The sequence below is a fragment of the Paramisgurnus dabryanus genome, chromosome 23 (genome assembly GCF_030506205.2).
Source record: "Paramisgurnus dabryanus chromosome 23, PD_genome_1.1, whole genome shotgun sequence".
Lineage (NCBI taxonomy): Eukaryota > Metazoa > Chordata > Actinopteri > Cypriniformes > Cobitidae > Paramisgurnus > Paramisgurnus dabryanus.
This window is the reverse complement of record NC_133359.1, coordinates 22,498,386-22,519,333: the sequence shown is the minus strand read 5'-3', so window position 1 is coordinate 22,519,333 and position 20,948 is coordinate 22,498,386. Positions and strand designations below refer to the sequence as shown.

The 20,948-nt window shown below is 36.9% G+C and overlaps 1 protein-coding gene across 2 annotated transcripts; it reads left to right on the top strand.

The window, feature by feature from the left end:
• The first annotated feature begins 1,975 nt into the window (after positions 1-1,975).
• LOC135781111 (beta-1,4 N-acetylgalactosaminyltransferase 2-like) lies at positions 1,976-20,568 on the top strand. 2 transcript variants are annotated; one of them, XM_065291410.2, is made up of 12 exons: positions 1,976-2,251; positions 4,580-4,630; positions 4,931-4,981; positions 6,786-6,917; positions 7,027-7,133; positions 7,284-7,321; positions 7,545-7,725; positions 13,470-13,556; positions 13,691-13,872; positions 19,201-19,344; positions 19,436-19,664; positions 19,987-20,568. In XM_065291410.2, the coding sequence occupies exons 1-12, from the start codon at positions 2,136-2,138 to the stop codon at positions 20,163-20,165; spliced, it is 1,497 nt and encodes a 498-aa protein (XP_065147482.1). In that variant the 5' UTR covers positions 1,976-2,135; the 3' UTR covers positions 20,166-20,568. The 2 variants fall into 2 exon arrangements, with proteins under 2 accessions (XP_065147482.1, XP_065147483.1); XM_065291411.2 differs by lacking the exon at positions 4,580-4,630.
• Positions 20,569-20,948: the final 380 nt, after the last annotated feature.

Below are 20,948 nucleotides of genomic sequence, written 5' to 3'. Positions count from 1 at the left end.
CATCCACGCCATCATCAAATGAAGCCGACAGACAGGTAAGGTTAGGATGTGCAATACTACATTGAAATGCATCATTCAATGTACCTACCTGAAGGACTGTTGCAGCGCGCTCCCCATCATCAGGCATCTCACCGGCTATGGCGCGGGACGGTCCTGGGCATGGATGTATGTCTCCAGACAATATCAGACAAATTGCGATGGTCAATGCATTAGTCCATTGTAAGCGTAAAGTTGATTTGGTTTTTTTCCGTATTTGTTTGTATAGAGAAGGATAAACGAAAGTCATGGCCAGAAGGTGTTTCCCATATCCAATACTTGGCTTAGGATCATTGATCGATTGTTTGTAAAATGCACCCATATTTTCATTGGAGAAAAAGAAATGTTGCCTATTGTCAGCATATTTAAGGCCTGAATCAGCTTTAGATGGTAAAAGAACAACAATCAGAGCATATAGTAGGAGAGCTGTTACCACACCCGCACCCCCTGCGGCCATTTCACTAATCAATCAAAAGTAATTTTACTTACTTACTTACTTACTTACTTACTTTGACGTCACGCATCCCTATCCAAGCTTCACAGGTGCTGCCCCAAACAGTGCCCTGCATGAGCCTCCTGGCCAATTTGCTATTAGAGTAGCAGGGACAAGGCCTTATGCAGAGAAGGGCGGTCACTGTTGTTCCTGCACAACCCAATCAATGACACTTAGGAACACTGGGAAACTTACCCATTCCAGCGGTAAGGGGAACGCTACGGAAGCCACATCCTCCTAAAGGTTTTTTCAGTGGGGTATACAATATGGAAAAACCGCGTAGGGATTTTCTGCTTATTAAAGTCTTGACCAGGTTGTGCATATTTATCCACTTACCTGCTATTGGATCTTGGAGGGTGGAGAATGCAGCAACAACAACTTTGAGGGTGAAGGGAACCAGCCTTTGCACTAGCCCAGCATTTCTTAAGTGTGTGGTGACCCACTGGTGGGGAATAGGAGCATTACAAGTAGTGGGCGTGACAAACATAAATAAATTTGGTCATTTTTGTGCCCATCTCTATTAATTACTTTATTTATTGACCATACCCTCAAAACGACACATTTAAATTTAAGCCTAAACAAATTCAGACTGTGAAAAAAATGTCATGCGGAGCCATGAATTTATTCTTGTATGCTAATTAAATTGGAACAAAAACTTTAGGCTGTAATGGGTAGTTAAGGATGGATAAGTTCATGGCCAAAAAGTTTGAGAAACACTGCTCTAGCCCATGTTGTAAAAAATAAAGCAGTACACTTAATTATATTTATTGAAAGAACAATTTGAAGTTGGATTTTTTTACAGTGCAGTATTTCTCAACTAGGGGACTGGGGACCTCAACTAAATTTTAAGAGGGTCTTAAAATGATTTAACATTAATTAAAGTGAGTCAAAATATGATAACTAATTTAAAACATGCACCTTTACCCTTATTTTCAAGACTTTATGCTCATAAGCATAGTTTTGTAAGATTAAGGCATTGGTATAGAGGATGTGTTGAAACTCATTCCGCACGAGCTTGTCTTGTACACACTAAACAAGACTTAGTTTGATTAAATCAGAGGTTCTCAACTCTGGATTAATTTTCCTTCAGAGTTTATCAAACACATCTGAGCAAGCTAATCAAGGTCTTCAGGAATACGAGACAATTGCAGGCAGGAGTTTGATGAGAGTTGGAGCTAAACCTTGAAGGGAAGTGGATCTCGAGGGCTGCTTTAAATACTAATTTACTTAAGATGCTTCAGGCTTTTATTAAACCCAAACTTCTGTTTTTTATGATTTGGTTCTTTTCTTGCTTTAGGTGAATATGAATTTTATTAAAGTAGATATCAAACTATATAAATATCAATGACTCGATCTCTCCGGCATCTCTGCCACTCCCTACAGACATGTTCATCTGCATCTCTTTATCAGGTGCTGCTATAACCTTACAACACACAATCACATAGCATTGATCAACATCAATTTATAGTGAATGATTTTTATAAAATATTAGAAAGAGGTTTAGAGATGTTTTTTAAATGTTAACCTAATTATAGTAATCTGGGTTTTTGTTTGTTAGTTTAGTTTTTAATTAATCAAAGTTGCTGTAATTCTCTCTTTCTTCATCATGCCTCGAAACCAGCGAATTTTTTTCAGTGGAGTTATATTTGTGGCTATCATCCTGCTCAGTTTTTACTACATGGATGATGTTTTTCGGAGAAAAACGTCCTTTCAGTTTATCAGGTATGAAATAAAAGTTTTATGTTCTTGTTTCTTTAAGGTTTTTGTTTCCTTTTTTATGTTACTGTCCTGAGCGTTTGTTAAATTGGTAGAGAATTGTGTTTGCTATGCTTGGAGTCATGGTTCTGAATCCCAAGGAACACATACTGATGAAATATAGCTATGTATATGTATAGCTTAAATGCAATTTTAGACATCTGTGAAATTACAATTGTATAATCGAGAACCGCTTTAGAAAGCAGTAAGACACGTTTGTTAAGAATGATTGTTATAGATTACTCTCACACCTTTAAAAAAACAACAGTGTTGCATATAACATTTATGCAATAAAGATGTCACTCATAAACATGATTATATATTTATGAACATGCCCTATATAAACATTTTGCTGGTACATTAAAAATAAATGGTGTCTTTCAACCTAACCTTGACCCATGAAGAAGAAAAATAACAAATAAGCTTTATTAAATATCTAAGTTGTATCTCTTAGACGGCAATGAGATTAAATGTTGAATTTTTGTTTGTCCTGAAAGTCCCAGAAATCTCAAAAATGTATCTGTCAAATTTCCTGATCTATGTAACATCAACCACAGTGAAATAATATCTTCCTCTGGGTGGGGTTATACTAAAGTGTAAACAAGCTCTTGGGTTTTTCCATATTTTGCACATCCATGGGTTGAAATAACTGATCATTATTATAGACCATTTGTATTATTTAAACAAATTCATAAAAGCTGTTTATGCATTGCTGTGGTAACATGTGAGTCATTACAAAAACATATGATTATTGGAAAAAACTATAATTAAACCCCTCCCCTAACCCAAACGTCACAGTGGCAAAAGCAAATCATACAAAAGCATACTTATGTGGTCATAGGAATTATTCACCTCGTAAAATAGGTATGAATTGCCATGAGATTGTATTGATATTTGCTAAATAATATTTGAGATCGTACTGTCTGTAACTGTTATTTAGTTACGAACAATAAACTGCATCTAAGTTTCATGCTAATTTCCATTTTTTCCAAATTTCCATCACTTCTGGCTTTTTACTAGGGATGCGCGATAATTTGCATGCGATATCATGCGCATCTCGTCAGTAAAGCCGGTTCCTTGATTAGTAGTAAATCGCCATCACTTGCTATTCAGATGGAGCAGCATTTACTACACAAAGCCGTAGTTCACTGACAAGCTGGGCCTTATAGCCTACATATCGCTGGCGATACATCCGCTAGGGATGGCTGCCGCGAAACTGACATTTCGACACTGTGTCAAGATCCCGAAGCGTAGATCCCTGTGTTCCAGTTTGTTTTTTATGACCTTCCCTCGCCAACTTCCCTCAGCCTCGTTCACTCGGATGTACGTCATTGCTTACATTGTATGAGTGCCCACAACTGCTGGAACACTTAAAGTATGTTTAAATGGATCCCCCTAAGCCCTCGATCACATGGAAAGTGGAGACCGCTCCCTCCATCATTTGAACTGTGCAAAGCGCGAGCTGCTGAAGTGACGTCACAATCGTGTTGCATTGTGGTATATGGAGCTGCCTGAAGTGTACATATGAAGTAGACTCACTCCCTCTGTCAAAATCAAGGGAGCGAGGGTCTGTCCATACAAACTTCCCTCATCCACTTGACGAAGTGGAACGCACTTTAAAATGGCGACAGGGATTCCCCCTAGGGGAAGTGTTTAGGGAAGTTCGCGAGGGCGTGTCTAAAACTGGAGTGGAATTTAGCAAGTGTTTCGAAACACTGCTCCGAAATGTGATTCGAAACACCCATGTCAAGTGATTAAGGGATTCGAAACACCAAAGTCACGTGACTATGGCTAAACGAAGCGGTGCATTTCACAAGTATTTCGAAAGGTGGCTTACCTGTCGAATCTGTGTTAGACTGACAGAGTAGGAAACAAATCTGACAATACCTCATAGATGCGTTTTTATATAAACAAGATTTTTATAAACAATTGTGGCATATTCTAGCTTTATGAATCTCTTATTATTTAATTGGTATTTATCTATATTGAATTTATTAATTTAATTGACCCGAATAGCCTATAGTTATCGACAATGATGAGCCTAAAAGCTCAGTTTTAACAGACGCTACAACAACAACAAACAAAAAATGAATTTCATTTTGATGGCGAGCTTCTAATGGACCTGGCTTCACTGACGAGATTCGCAATGAGAATCGCATTACTATAGGGCTTACGTGTGTGATATATTACGTGAAGATATTTAAGACTGCTCTGTACTAGTTTACCTTTTTTTTTCTTGTTCCAAACAATAAACTACATTTACGTTTTATGTTAATTTCTATTTTCCCCTTCAAGAGCCACAATTTATAACAGTGAACGAGAAAACCGAAATCACCTCGATCCGAAGTGAGTAAATCTTACCCGAAAAAAAAAACACAAGTTCCATTTCATTTGACATTTTTCTGCATACACTTCACTAATCTTCAACTTTCCAATGTTTAACTTTAAATAAATAAATAATATTGTTTAATGTTTTTTAATTTGTATGCTGTTCGCTTCTGGATTTATACTTCCGGGGTTAGAGGTGTGATTGTGTGTTTTTTCTGGAAGATATTTGAGACTGCTCTGTACTATTTTGAACTTTTATTTGGTTACATAATAATAAACTACATGTATGTTTTATGCAAATTTAAATTTTCCCTCCAGAGGCACAAGTTGTAACAATAAACCAGGGATCCAAGATTACCCCAAGCCAAAGTAAGTAAATCTCTCTCACAGATAACTCTTAATGTTTTTTTACACTGTTGTTATACTTTTCACTAAAAGGAACCTTTTGTGAAACATTCTGGCAATGTTAAAGGATTTTTGTGGAACTACAATGCCTTGCGAAAGTATTCGGCCCCCTTGAACTTTTCAAACTTTTGTCACATTTTAAGCTTCAAACATAAAAATATAAAACTGTAATTTTTTGTGAAGAATCAACAACAAGTGGGACACAATCATGAAGTGGAACGGAATAAATTGGATATTTCAAACTTTAACAAAAAAAAACGGAAAAATTGGGTATGCAAAATTATTCAGCTTTGTAGCGCCACCTTTTAATGCGATTACAGCTGTAAGTCTCTATCAGTTTTGCACATTGAGAGACAAAAATTTTTGCGCATTCCTCCTTGCAAAACAGTTCATGATCAGTGAGGTTGGATGGAGAGCGTTTGTGAACAGCAGTTTTCAGCTCTTTCCACAGATTCTCGATTGGATTCAGTTCTGGACTTTAACTTGGCCATTCTAACACCTGGATATGTTTATTTGTGAACCATTCCATTGTAGATTTTGTTTTGGATCATTGTCTTGTTGGAAGACAAATCTCCGTCCCAGTCTCAATTCTTTTGCAGACTCCATCAGGTTTTCTTCAAGAATGGTCCTGTATTTGGCTCCATCCATCTTTCCATCAATTTTAACCATCTTCCCTGTCCCTGCTGAAGAAAAGCAGGCCCAAACTATGATGCTGCTGCCACCACCATATTTGACAGTCGGGATGGTGTGTTGCTTTTACCACAAACATAAGTTTTGCATTGTTGCCAAAAAGTTAGATTTTGGTTTCATCTGACCAGAGCACCTTCTTTCACATGTTGGTGTGTCTCCTGGGTGGCTTGTGGCAAACTTTGAACAACACTTTTAATGTATATCTTTAAGAAATGGCTTGCCACTCTTCTATAAAGGCCAGGTTTGTGCAGTATACGACTGATTGTTGTCCTATGGACAGACTCTCCCAGCTCAGCTGTAGATCTCTGCAGTTCATCCAGAGTGATCATGGGCCTCTTGGCTGCATCTCTGATATGGTCTTTGTAGATTTGCAGTGGTCTGATACTCCTTCCATTTCAATAATATCGCTTGCACAGTGCTCCTTTGGGATGTTTAAAGATTGGGAAATCTTTTTGTATCCAAATCCCACTTTAAACTTATCCACAACAGTAGCTCGGACCTGCCTGGTGTGTAATTTGTTCTTCATGATGCTCTCTGCGCTTTAAACGGACATCTAAGACTATCACAGAGCAGGTGCATTTATACGGAGACTTGATTACACAAAGGTGGATTCTATTTATCATCATTAGTCATTTAGGTCAACATTGGATCATTCAGAGATCCTCACTGAACATTTGGAAAGAGTTTGCTGCACTGAAAGTAAAGAGGCTGAATAATTTTGCACGCCCAATTTTTCAGTATTTATTTGTTAAAAAAATTTGAAATATCCAAAAAATTTCGTTCCACTTCATGATTGTGTTCCACTTGTTGTTGATTCTTCACAAAAAATTACAGTTTTATATCTTTATGTTTGAAGCCTGAAATGTGGCAAAAGATTGAAAAGTTCAAGGGGGCCGCATACTTTCGCAAGGCACTGTATTTAGCCAAAAAAAATAATATATATATCTTATGGGATTGTGAAGCACCTCTGTTTTTCAGTGTATATACAGCATATTGTCTTGTAAACGTAGCTTTGTGTTCAATGCATACTGTTAAATGTCAGCTGTTGTTTAACAAGGGTTTTTACCCATTTCCTCAGTATAGGGCCGTTTCCTATTGAAAATTCTCAGTCATGTACCTGCAAAAACACTGACCCACCAGACATGGCACAAGATGAATTGGAAGTTCTTAAAAAACATCGAGCAGAAGAATACAGACAACACTTGATCAGGTTCTGCAAGATGCTTTTATGTTCAAATGCTATAAAATTTCTAGACATCACATTTTGCAAACAGATTGAAGTCATTTATCAACATCTTGTCCTTATGTGCCTTCCCCAGAACTGGTAAAGAAAATGATGTTCTTGTTCTTGCCCCTCCCAACACTCCGCTTCAGTATCCCATCAAAGGTTGCAGAGTCATTCCCTTACATCAATCATTCATACCTGGTGAGTCAGATTTTTGATGCTTCCCTATGTGATGACCGAGTAGCACAGTTAAAATATTGACTATTTACTGTAGCGACTGTGAAATGAAAAATCTGAATGTAATTTTGTCATGATCTCTGTATTAAATAAAGACAAATATCATTCTTGAAGGTCTAGCTCTGCACACACAACACCGAACAATTTACAAGGTTTGTTTGGCACAATAACGTTTTGAAAGGTGGAAGGTGACTTTGATTTCATATTCGAACTCTGTATGGATTCAAACTCTTTAAAGTCTTTGTATCTGGGTCTGCTGTCCTTTATCTTCCTTGGTTTGATGGTAAATACCTTTACAACAAGGTGAGGTGTAATTTAGCAGATGTGTTAACTTCAGTGTATCATGAATGTAAATGGTATGTCAAACTTCTTCAGGTGTCACTTAGGGTACAGAAGGGTCTGCTCTCAATAAATGATGTTAAGGAGGATGAGCTTGTTTTGGGGCAGAATGAGGAACGTCTGACCATCTCATCCGACAACCTTGAAAAGCTTAATAACCTGCTGAGCAGAGTGACCTACACCAGCACCATCTACCACATCAAAACTGAAGATCTCGGTAAGTAACTTGTGATCTGTGAATGGTCTGGATTGTTTTAATGTTTGTAGAATACAACAATCACTGGCCATTAATGGGAACCTTGGTTTCCAATTAATGTTCTTGTTAGTACAGTCAAAAATCATGGTATGGCTGTTACAAAAATTAAGATCCAAAATCTTGTGACCGTGATATCATCAGCAGAAATTTGAAAGTTTTATCCCTGCTATCCAAATGTTTAAAGCTGTTTAATGCATGAGCAATGGGCAGACATTCTCCAAACAAAACATTTCAGCAGCAAATACCATAAAATACATCAAATCAGATCAGGCACTTTATACGTCTTCATGATGTCTCTTATTACAGTAACATTTTTGGCATTCCAATTCAAATGACACACCTTTGATTTGGTCCTGCCCTTACAATGTGTGCGTGCCAGCCCGTTTAACAAGCATGGTGCCGGAGGCCATTAAAGTAATGATTTTTTTTGTTTTTTTTTGTTTTTGGTGCCTCACCAATGTACTAGAATGATTGTAATGCATTCCTACATAGTTATTTCATGTAAGTTTGTTTCATGTACATTTAATTGTAATTGTATTTTGAAATATCATGTTGTTCATATTTGCATGCTCCAGCAACAAGGTTGTTTGTTTTACAAGCCTCCGCTGTTACTAAGGAATGAACAAATATTAATTGACTGCTTCATGTGGTGTTAAACATGTAAACTGACACACAGTTTTTGTTCATCTGTTTCCTTTACAAAAAAATAGATTCTATCTAATTATAGTTATAAAAATATGGAAATGAAAATGAAAGGTAATAATTATGACAGAATTTTTATGACCCTGTCTATCAAAATGACTGACAATGAAAAGTCTAACAACACGTCTGCTCAAGACAGTTTTTCACTTAACTAAACACAATTCTGTAAGCACAACAGAAGGTTACATATTCAATGAAAGACATGAAAATAAAACTGTCCTATATTTTTTATGTTTCAAACAAAGCCAGAAACCCATAATGATCAGGTGACTCATATAACCCCAGTTTCCTGAGATAACTGAAACAAGCATTGCATCAATAGCTGACGCTACGGGGAAAACACCTGTTTTCTCTGATACTGAAACCTATTGGTTAACGTCTCTGAAAATCACAGATCAATGGTGTTCAAGCCTGCCATTTCACCTATATAAGCCTAGGTAGGACATCATTCAGTACCTTATTTCGACTGAAGTACGAAGTAAAAACTCGCTGCATGGCGTTATAACATGGACCGCTACGCAATGCTTGTTACAGTTATCTCGTTGGTTACTTCAGTAATCTTATCGATCCCTTTCGATACAGTTCACTTATCAATTGTGTCAGTAGCTTACACTATGGGGAACATATTTCATCACGCCACGCTATAACAAACTTAAAGTACCTTTGAGCTTGAGACTGGGCATGCGTAGGCAGTGTTGGGGATAGTTACTTTTAAAAGTAATGCATTACAATATTAAGTTACTCCCCCAAAAAGTAACTAATTGCGTTACTTTTCATGGAAAGTAATACTTGCGTTACTTTTGCGTTACTTTTTCTTACTTGGCTGTGTCTTGATCTTTTTCAGGCCTTGCAGGTGTTTTTTATGACTGAGAAGTTCTGCATTCAGAAATCGCATATTATCATCGCAAAAAAATGTCAAGCTCTGGCCTGCCCTCTCCGTTTCAGACTCAAACTGTTCCCACTCAGGCGCGCACGCATAGTCACGGAAAATGTGATTCACTTTATCCGTGTCCATGTCGCGGAATATTCCGTGACGGGATCACAGATGTCTTTTCTGTGTCACTCCCACAGATTTCTCGTGTCATTTTATGTAGTGTTTTCTCATAGTTTTTTTTCCTATTTTCTTACCATTGTCGGTTGGGGTTGGGGTTAGAATCACTTTCTGTTACAAACCCCTTCTCTAACCCCAACCCCAAGCAACAATGAACTCCAGGCGAAAATAGTTTTAAAAGCGGAAGAAAAACTTAGAAACCAATACATAAAAGTACATCATAACATAAAAGTACATCCTAACCCAAACCCCAAATCTAACCCCAACCCCAAGCGACAATGATTTGAAAATAGGAAAAAAAAACATAAATTAACAAGAGAAACCCTTGGGAGTGACGCATAAAGGGCGATTTATAGTCGTGCGTAGGTCCTACGGCGTAGCAGCGATGGCGTAGGTTCCGCGTCGGTTTTCATTTATACTTGTGCGTCGCCGTCCGCGTCGACGTGAAAACACACGCGAAACTGCTGGTTGACAGTAATCACGCGTGTAAGTCGTCACAGAAGAAGAAGCTAAGCAAGTTAACCCACAAACGAAGAAGAAATACAACTTGTTGTGTATAATTTGAGAAGACCAGCAATGATGGAAGTAAATAAACAGCGACTTATGTTGCAGTTTGAGTTAAATCACTCCTCAACTTGGCTCATCTTTGTTTTCACTGTCTCAAACGGAAAAACCTATGACGCAGTTTTTTTACCTGACGGGAGGGGTTCTGGTGGACCAATCACAGAGCTTGCGGTCTGCGTAGAGCCGACGTGCTGTTAGAAATTTTGTGAGGTGCGCGTCAGGCTACGCAGAGGTACGCACAGGCTACGGATAGCCTACGCCGACTATAAATCGCCCTTTAAAGACATCCGTGCTCCCATGGAGGGGGTGGTCTTTAGTGTGTGGGACCATAGGTCAGTTTGCTTGAGCGGCTCAAATGGGAAGATTACAAAGAGCTTATCAGGACCATGGACAGGTCCCGACAGGTCGCCAGGCAATGGGGGTGTGATTTGCCACTATAGCTGCCACATAGACTTAAAGTGTGCAGGGGGCGTGGACGGTCTCCAACATTGCTGAAGAAAGGTGTGAGCCTACACCCTTAGTGTTGACCACTTTTATGAGTAAAGGTGCCTTGTGATAGGGGCCCTTGGCTTGGTTATCATATTCATAACCCCTCTCGAGATTCATAAGATTCATGTAGAGGGGCCATCTGTTCATGTTCCATAGTTCAAGCTAGGGGTGCCCAATCGTTCCTCTTGCTTGAGAGAGGAGGTCCCTCCTCAGCAGGATATGCCACGATGCTGGCGTTAGCATTTGGATCACATCGGGTGAACCACAGCTTGTTCTGCAAAGGGGAGTGATCAGCTGCAGTGCACAATTGTCTTCCCTGATCCGATTGATGACCTGCAGAAGCAGGGCTACAGGAGAAAAGGGCTAAAAAAGCTGAGTCTGGGACAGGGCATCGCTCTGCTTAGAAGAGAATGCTCACTGCCCAGTGCATCTCTCAGAGACTAACAGGTCAATTTTCACTTGACCGAAAATTTTCCAAATCGTCTCGGCCATCTGGGAATTGTCTCTATTCCCCTTGTGGCCAGTCGTTGCTGGTTAGCATATGGGCACAAGTATTCGTGGTGCCTAGGACATGTGTAACTCCAATTGAGCAGACATTCTTCTGTGCCCAAATTAGGAGGCCCTTCCGGGTGATTTATAAATGAAAACGTTTATGATGTCTGATCGTACCATGACAGGGTGATACTGGAGTTTCGTCCATGTGGCAAAGGTAGGTTTGTCATCAACGTTGACCGTTCAAGACATGATCTGCTCTGCGCCAGCGTCACCTGTGCTTCACCGCAGTTACACAGACATCACTTGTATTACCTGCAGCTTGAACTGAAGGTCAGCAGCATGACTTCGGTAGGAACAGAAATTTATATATAATGCCCCGTCCTCTTTTAAGTCCAAAGTCTGATAGCATAGTTTTCATATCACTCGACGGGAATAATCAATCGCACGGACCCGCACACGCACAAAAAACATGTCCAGACCGGTGCTTCTGTCTATTCAGCCGCGCCTAGCCGCATACAAAAATCCAGGTGACGCCACGCGATTCAGATATCTTATGACAACATAACAAAACTAAAGTAAGTTTCTAAATAATAATGATAATCTTATTTTGACTCGATCACTATTGGCTCCTGTAGATGGACATCAGAAATGTTTTGTGCAAAGCAGGGAAAGGGAAGCAGAAATGAATGATGATGATTTTAGGAAAGTTTAATCTTCACCCAGTCAGGTCTCAAACATTAAAAGAAAAATCTCAAGTAAACCTCTGTCCAGTCTATAGCATTGCATTATTGCTGAAAAAATCCACACATGCACTCAAAAAAAATGTACTTTCGCCTTTGCCAGTTTTACTTAATCCTTTCATATTGTGATTACTTAAAAAAAAAATATTTACCAACGTGAACTTTATTTAATTGAGTTTATTCAACAAAAGGTGTGTTTTGTCAGCTTTACTTAAAAATTATTTGTTCAGCCAACATAACAGTGTTGTGTAAAATTAACAGATTAATAAAACCAATTCAGACTGGCATGTCATTGGCTGATGATGTTGCAGTGTATTATGGGTAATTGTTGTTGTTCTGGCACCCTCTTGCAGAAGTGTAGCACCATTAGATAGGTACCTGTGGCTGAGTGAATTAACTTGTTCTGATATGTTATTAGAACAAAAACAAACAAATTAATGGTTTGAAATGTAACATTTCATTTCAAATATATTTGTGATGTACTTGATAAGTTGTAATTAAGAGGCTTATATGATTAGTTGTATTAAGCAGCTGCACTATGATTGATTGATTGATTGATTTAGTGTTAAGGAGTTATTAGATAAAAGGGGTGGAGTTTATAAAATGGAATTATTCAAATTTTTGTCATCATTAATCATTTTTTTTATGTACAATCAACTCAACTGTTGTTTGTTAAGTTTACTTAATCTTCTTTTGTTAAATGAACTAAATTATTGTTTGTTGAGTTTACTTAACAAATTATGAGGAACATGTTGACAAAATAATTTTAAGTAAATCCAACATTTCATTTTTTTTGAGTGTGTGTTATACGATTCTGTATTTTCAGATATGAAATTAATATTTAGTTCACTAGCTGTTGGCAGTAACTACTGAGATTGTTATAGCAGTCATAAAATGAATTGTTTTTTAAAATAGTGCTATGGTAAAAGTATTATTGTAAAGAATTATTTATTATTCATTGTATAATGTAAAATGCAAATGTGCAAGAAAATATGTACTCTGCTGTCATTATTTCCTTTTATGCCATTTATGCCATGTTAACAATGTTCATGTTGGGTATAATGAACTTGATAGCCTTCTTAAATATTTTTTAAATACATGTAGGACATTGTATAGAAGCCTGTGCCCCAGTAGAGCATTATATCTAACAACGCCCCTGCTAAGTCCCTTTATTCAAATTTTATGTAAATTGTCCCTTTTTTCAGTGTCAGACCTGCAGTACAGAAGGTCCAGTTAAGCCTTAAAATTTTAAAATTCTTTAAGTTTTATGTACAACAAAAAGTTACTGAAATTGTTAATATTATGAAAATTAATCTAAAATTTAAATAACAGTTTAATTGTTTTTAATTGCGCCAAAAAAAAAACGCGATGTGTATTGTATCGTGAACCAAGCGTCAAGATACAGATCGAACCGTGAGCTTAGTGTATCGTTACAACCCTAGTGATTTGTAAAGGTATGGGTGCTTGTGACTTGATATTTGCCTTTTTTGTCAATCATCTAATTAGCACTCTTTGAAAAACAGCCTTTGTTTAAAGTTATTGTTAGCCAGTTGTGCACATGATTAGGACGGTACCACCACATGTCATTTTGGGCCATGTTTAACCCGTTTGTTTGTTTGTTTGTTTGTCTGTAGAACTTACTTTAAATGTATTTTTGTCCATAGCTTACTTCTCTTTTGAGAACCATGAGGTCATATTCCCCATTGAGATCAGACGTCTATCAGTTCCTATCCTTTACAACCCAGGAAAAGGTTTGTCGATCATGTTATCATGTCATTTAATATTTGTATTATGTATATATATATATATATGTGTGTGTGTGTAAACCACACCCAGCTGTTATGAAAACACAATTAACTCTTTGTGTGGTTCTCTTTGTGTGTAGATATTAACTCTCAGGTGACTATACTGGTTAAGACATTTTTGAGATACGCGGAACTAAAAGTTCTTATTCAGAGTATCCGTGTGAACTACCCAAACATAAAGATCATTGTAGCAGATGACAGTCATGACCCACAGAAGGTTGTTGGTGATAATATTGAGCAATACTTCATGCCTCCAGCACAGGTAATGCAACAAAGGACTGTGGTTTACTTTAAAATTCCTGTTAAAAAACTGTTAAATTCCTGAGTGTTTGCTATAAAACTAACCAGGGCTGGAAATGGGGGGAACACGGGGGGACCGAGTCCTGGGAGTGAATTTTGAGGGGGGAAAGAGTTCCAATTGTAGAACTGGAAATGAATTCTATTTAAACAACTTAGCGATAATAGCATTTAAATTGACTCCCTTTTGTGACTTCTTTTATTGCAACTATTGTTTCATAATGCATCATCAAGTATGTCACATGACACTTCAGTTACAGAGGCACTGTATATGACAAATAGTCTTTCATTTCACATTTTTCCTTTTATTTATAATATCCATTAAGGTTGATTTATGGTTTCACGGAGAACCTTTGCTGTAGGATGTGTGTACTTCTGTGTAGCCTGACGCGCACCTCTACAGTAATGTAACTTTACTTTTTGTAATTTTTTTCCACAGCACTGCACATGTTTAACACATATAAATCAAACAAGCATAATACGCACACAGTTACAAAGAGTCAAGATAGCACTAAGCGATGTCTATTATTTTAAGGTACATAATGGCTAATAGAATCAGGCTTCTACCAAAAAAGCGGGCCCTCCTGCACCTCAGAGCCCTGTACCTGTGCCCTGAGTGCAGTATAGCTAGATACTCAATAGGCTTTATGCCCAGCTGCACTACTTCCTGAACTTCAGCCAGCTCCTTGTTTCCTGTCTTCCATTATTGGATAAACTGATTAATCCAGGTGTGCCTGACCTCAGTAGTCACAACAACAATAATCAGACACACCCGGATTAATCAGTTTGTCCAATAATGGCAGACAGGAAACAAGTAGCTGGCTGAAGTAGTGCAGCTGGGCATAAAGAACACACACATATTACGAGGACCGCAAGCGCTTTGATTGGGCTGCTAGAACCCCTCCCGTCAGTTCAAATAAAAGCTGTTACATTTTCTCATGTGATGGTAAAAACAAAAATGGGCCATATTGAGAAGTAGTACTTAACTCAAGTCGCTATTTACCTCCATCTCTGCTGATGTTTCTTCAACATAAAGCTGCTGCTGCTTTGGCTTGATACTGTGAATATACACCATGACTAGGGCTGGGACAATAAATTGTGTGATTATGTTTGCTTTGTTTCTGAATGGATTACGATGCCGCTCAAAGGCGTAGCTACATGAAGTCTGGGCCCCAGGCAAAATGAATCAGTGAGGCCCTATCAAAAGATTTTTTTCTTAATATATCAACATGAACAACATACAATAAATAGTCAAACCACATCTAACAGAACATAAAGTGTTTATTTTAAGACACAATAAAACATAACCTTTGAGGTACAATACAATATTCATATTTATAATGGGCTGTCCTATTCCATTTCAGCCTGCATTAATACCTGCTAACACTATAATCCACTCTCAAGCCAAGTCGTGGTATAGTCACAAAATATTTTATTTATTTATTCCCGTTCATGGACCTGATTTTCTGCTTTTTTCATGACACTCAGCGGCACGACTTTCTATAAATAGTAGGGCTGTCAAAATTAACGCCTAATTTTATTAACGCAACACGCAATTTCTGCTTGACCCTTGGTCTAGCCCACAGCTGAATGAATAGCCTTTATGCCCAGCTGCACAACTTCCTGAACTTCAGGCAGCTCCTTGTTTCCTGCCTCCATTATTGGACAAACTGATTAATCCAGGTGTGACTGACCTCAGTAGTCACAAACAAACTGATTAATCCAGGTGTTCCTAACCTCAGTAGTCACAACAACAATAATCAGACACACCAGGGGTGTATTCCAGAAAGCAGGGTTAACTTACCATCAGATTAACCCCGAACTTTGGGTTGATCAACCCCAAACTTGCTTACTCGGGGTATGTCGGTTCCAAAACACAGTTTAAGAGTTAGGTCAATCAACTCGCTGAAAGTAACCCAGAGTTAACGCGCGCTCACGGTAACAACATAAAGGCATTGTCAATGGATCGCAGATTTCACGAGTCACCATGGAAACGTCAGAGAACTTAAAAGTTTTTAAATGAGAAATAACATTATAAACTAATATTTTCTGGCAAAATCAACGTTTTATAATCGGCTTAGAAGTGCGTGATTACAAAACAGATCAAATTAATTAATTAAATAATTAATACGAACCCATTTTACCCCATTTAAGTCCAATATTATATGTGTCTCAACGAAAATACACACAATTTTATTTAAAATAATCTAAAACAATCTAAAATAATTAATATAGTCAAAATAATCATAGATTTTATATATGATTGTAAACATATGAATTATGAATATATTTTCCCCTGTGAAAAGTAACAATGGTTTTACTACAGTAAAAAACATGGTTACAGTAAAACCATGGTAACCACAAAATAACCATGGTTTTCAAAAAAACATAGTTAAACGATGGTTAGTGTAGTAAAACCATGGTTCTGCTGATAGTAATCAATGCACAAAAAAAACATGGTTACTACAACTATACACCAATAAAACCATGGTTAATTTCATAAGAGTTGTGGCACATAAAGTGCAAATACATCATAAGGCTTATTTAAAGTTTTTTTTTTTTTTTAGATATGATTGTATTGTGTAGGCATAAAATGCACTATGATAATATTCACTATATTGTACTTATTTTACTTCTGCTCCTTTGGGTGACCCTGTTTAGTTTTAGGACTTTCCTTGTATGACACTGTGTCACCATCTTTTTTAACATTTACTGATAGCTGATAGATTAATGCACCCTCTTTTAATTGTAAAGCTTCCTTACAGTCCTTACAGATTTTCAATAATGTTGTGTAATGCTTTTCATTACACTACACTAAGAATGATCATTCATTTGCATTGGACGATTAGGATCTGCTGTGACAGAATTGGAGAATAGAAATGTTACATTAGTGTCAATAGTAACATGTTGTAATATATGTCCTGTATCATCTAATATATGCAAATATCTCAATTTCCCTTTGCTCAAAAATGATAGCTCAGGAAAGCAGCTACAAAAGGTCAATTTTAAAGAAATAAAGGTGATTTAGAAAAACACCAACTATAGATCAAATGTAGAGAGAGGGCTAAGGATCTGAAGTGCATGTTTAAGAAATAAATATTATACTATGAAATATATATTTATAATTTCATTTCATTGTGTACATGATTCTAACTGATATAATAGAAAATCTCTGACCACTATGCCATGTCTGTGATTCAATGGTGTTTCACCTAATGAAGTCTGTGCTTCACCTGTGTCACTATGTGGGTCAGTGTTAAATCATGCCTGTGCTTCATGGGTGTCATTCTGTGGGCCAGGTCAGATGCACATGCCTATCAGAGACTGCAGGCAGGGGTAACTTCTATCCCTCAGTAATTATTATTATGATAGGCATCATGTGTTTCTATTTGTTATACCCATTTACTGTAACATTGCCACATTGTCACTTAAGTAACATAGGTTAAGATTCATTAATGACAATGTATTTGCACACACATTTATTATAACTTTAGATTCATCTCAAATTATCTAGTAAGTGAAAGATGAGGTTATTTATGAATTGACAAAATTGATATGGAAATGTACTTTATTGTTAACATTAATTAACTGATGGAATTATGTTTCATACATCCACTGATATTTGGAGATATATTACTAATGAACATAATTAAATGTATAGTATTTAGTCCGAACACAAATATGAATAAATTTTTAATTAAATTTAATTAATAATAAAATTTATAGTAATTAGTCCAATCACCAATAACAATCCATGTTATTAAAAAAATAGTTTCTTTAAAAAAATTCATATCACACATTTTTTAAGACAGCAATAAATATTCGCGACTGTAAATATAATAAAATAAAATAAATGCTTTAACATTGTAATATTATGCAAAATATATGCTTCCACGCCCGCTGTACGCTCGTCATAAGTGCACGCATGCGCAGACTTCCTCCGAAGCCTCGTTTTATTAACTAAAATGAACTTACCCTGCAACATAACCTGCTCCGGAGCAGGTTATCTTCAGAGAGTCAGTTTCTATGGTTACTTACATAACCAGAAAGTTACCTTCGTTTTTGGAACCGAAAGCAGAGGTTATCCGCTTACTTACTCCTAAACTTACCCGGGTAAGCCACATAACCAGCTTTCTGGAATACACCCCTGGATTGATCAGTTTGACCTACAGGTCTGTCTCAATGTCAAAATTAAACAATAAAAGAAAAACATATATTTAACACACATTCATATTGTTTTTGCTTTGAGTAAACAGGTGTAGTTCTGTCATGTTTTGTCAGATTCCAACAAATCATGCATTGTTTTAAAGTTTTTAAATAGAGAATGTTAAAATATAAATAACAAATTTTAGAAAATGTGCTCATCCCAACTCAATTTGCCAGCACAGCTCACAAAAATGCAGCAGCAAACAGAAATGGAGAAAGAAAAAAGTCTTCTAAAGGGAAAATCATATATAAAACTATGGCTGATGGTTCTGTTGAAATGTAAACAGGCTGTCGTAAAAACACATTTGCATATCCAAATCCATGTTGATTAGAGCATTAAAAACTTGAAAAGTGTTACCTTTAGGTAAATATAGAACAGATAAAAATTTGAGATTATTTTGCGATTAATCGCGAGTTAACTCATGAAATCATGCGATTAATTTAGATTAAATATTTTAATCTATTGAAAGCCCTAATAAATAGTTTTTCATTTTCGTGGCACCATTGAGAAATTAGGGCGCTTGTGATGTGAGGCCCCAGGCAATCGCCTCCCCTATTGCTATGCCTCTGAGCCATCCAAAAGCCAGAGGGCGCTCTTGTGCAGAAACTAAATATGCGCCGTAGTAAAAAATACCTTTTACACACACACAGCTCCGTGAAATGCATATAAGCATTTTTTTATCGCTGTTCTACAAACCTTTTCAGGTATTTTCATGATAATTAATATTTATAATGATTATGTTTGATGAGTGTTGCTTTTCAAATCCATGTTATAAACAACTCAAACTCACAGTGATTTTAGATTGATAATGATTCTGATGATAAACTGAGGACAAATTTATTATTAAATTGTTAAAAGTTTGTTTGACTTAAATGCTCAAGAAAACATACTTGGGAGGAAGCATAAAAAAGTATTATAAACCCATCTAAGAAGTCATCTAAAATTAGGTACTCCCAAAGTAGAGTCCCCCCAGTGAATTCCTGCCATTTCCAGCTCTGATTATAACTATATAATGTAAATGACTCCTTGGTTTTATTGACTCTTTAATATTTAATAAACTCTATTAATATAATGTGTGGTTTTAAGGGCTGGTTTGCTGGCCGAAATCTGGCAGTGTCACAAGTCACAACTAAATACTTCTTATGGGTGGATGATGACTTTCTGTTCTTGAATGAGACGCGTATAGAGAGATTTGTGGAGATTATGGAAGCTCTTCCTGAATTAGATGTGGTGAGTATGTTTGCTTTATTTACATCAGTCTTGTGTACAGGTGCAAAATCTTTTCGCATATTTGCTGATTCATCTGTGCTGATTTCCTTAGGTTGGGGGTTCAGTTCATGGAAATCAATTTTCTTTTAGATTGCACTATGAAGAAGGAAACACAGAGGAGGGTGGCTGCATCTCACGTGGTTCAGGTACTCACAAAGCACCCCTGCCGGGATTTGAAGGGTGCTTCTTCACTGATATAGTCGTCAACTACTTTGTGGCCCGAACAGATGCTGTCCGGAGAGTCGGATTTGACCCGCTTCTCAGACGGGTGGCTCACCCTGGTAGGTGGATTGCTTAAAGTATTTTGGGAAAATAAAAGGTTAAAATCAAAGGAAATCAACATTTGTTTAAATATTCAACAGTAACAAAGGTTTTGCTGTTCATAGCCCAAAATACTTGTATACTGCTTTATAAAACGAACTTTAGCCGATAAAATGGCAGATGGCATCATCATGGACTCACAGCCATATCTATATTTTGGTTAATAAAATGCTTCCCATGATAAGAATGGCCCTCCCCACCCATAAGAAAAATCACATCATGTGTTCCATAAGAAAAGTCATCTTCATCTGTTTTTTGTTTTGTTTTTTGTTTTGCCTGTAGAGTTCTTCATTGATGGACTAGGACACTTGTTAGTAGCCACCTGCAGAGATCTCAAGGTGGGCCATCAAGTACCGAAGAACACAGGCGAATATAACAGCTACAGGCATCCCCCAAAACATGATGAAGATAATAAAATGAGAATCTATTATTTCAAGAATCATTTAAAATGTATCAAGTAGGGTCACATAAAATGGGACACTTTTTTGATTACTCACCTAAAAACAAATCAAAATTAAGTAGCCATAACATCAAATCATGTTTCTCTTTCTTATGTCAGGTCTCCTGTATCACTCTATATATTGTATGTGTAATAAAATATGTTTTTATTCCACAGCAATTTGTGCAGTTGTTGCTTTAAGGAGCTATTTTTTACTTATTTGGTTACAGTAAAAAGAAATGTGCTGTTGTAACACAATGTACTCAAGTAAATGTACACTGTAACATAAATAAAGGATTATTGTTTTTACGAAGTCTAGTAGTGACATTTAACTAATTGACAGTTTTTGAAAGAGCTGATTTTCATGTTTAACCCACTAAAATCTATTAAATTAACTTAATCATTTTGTGTTGGGATTGTGTGTCGACTGGTTTAGTTGACATTACTAACTAGACAGTGGATCTGTTGTCCAGTTCTGTTGAATATTTAACAATTCAGGCATGCCCAATTTTGCAGAATTTATATTGCAGAGTGTTAAGTATATTCCAAGGGGCAAGCATTATATATTCCAGCATATATTCCATTCACAGCAAGCATTTTACAATTTAAGTTAACTCTTATGTGAAAAAAAATTGGCACCTCTTTTTTGCCTCATATGACCCTGTGGCTTTTGCCTGGAGTCCTAGTCTGGTGTGCAGCAAGATGCTTCATACCCGCCCAGTGAAATTAATTAACCTCTCTGCAATATAAATATACACTTTGAAACAGAAATATTTTAGAGAAAAGTTTGTATATGTATATATGT

What these genes read in the sequence shown, in the direction of transcription:
- LOC135781111 (XM_065291410.2), top strand. Translation starts at nt 2,136, where the DNA reads ATGCCTCGAAACCAGCGAATTTTTTTCAGTGGAGTTATATTTGTGGCT. An exon ending in TACAGACAACACTTGATCAG is followed by an intron (nt 6,918 to 7,026) that starts GTTCTGCAAGAT and finishes TGCCTTCCCCAG; the next exon opens with AACTGGTAAAGAAAATGATG. An exon ending in CCTTTACAACCCAGGAAAAG is followed by an intron (nt 13,557 to 13,690) that starts GTTTGTCGATCA and finishes CTTTGTGTGTAG; the next exon opens with ATATTAACTCTCAGGTGACT.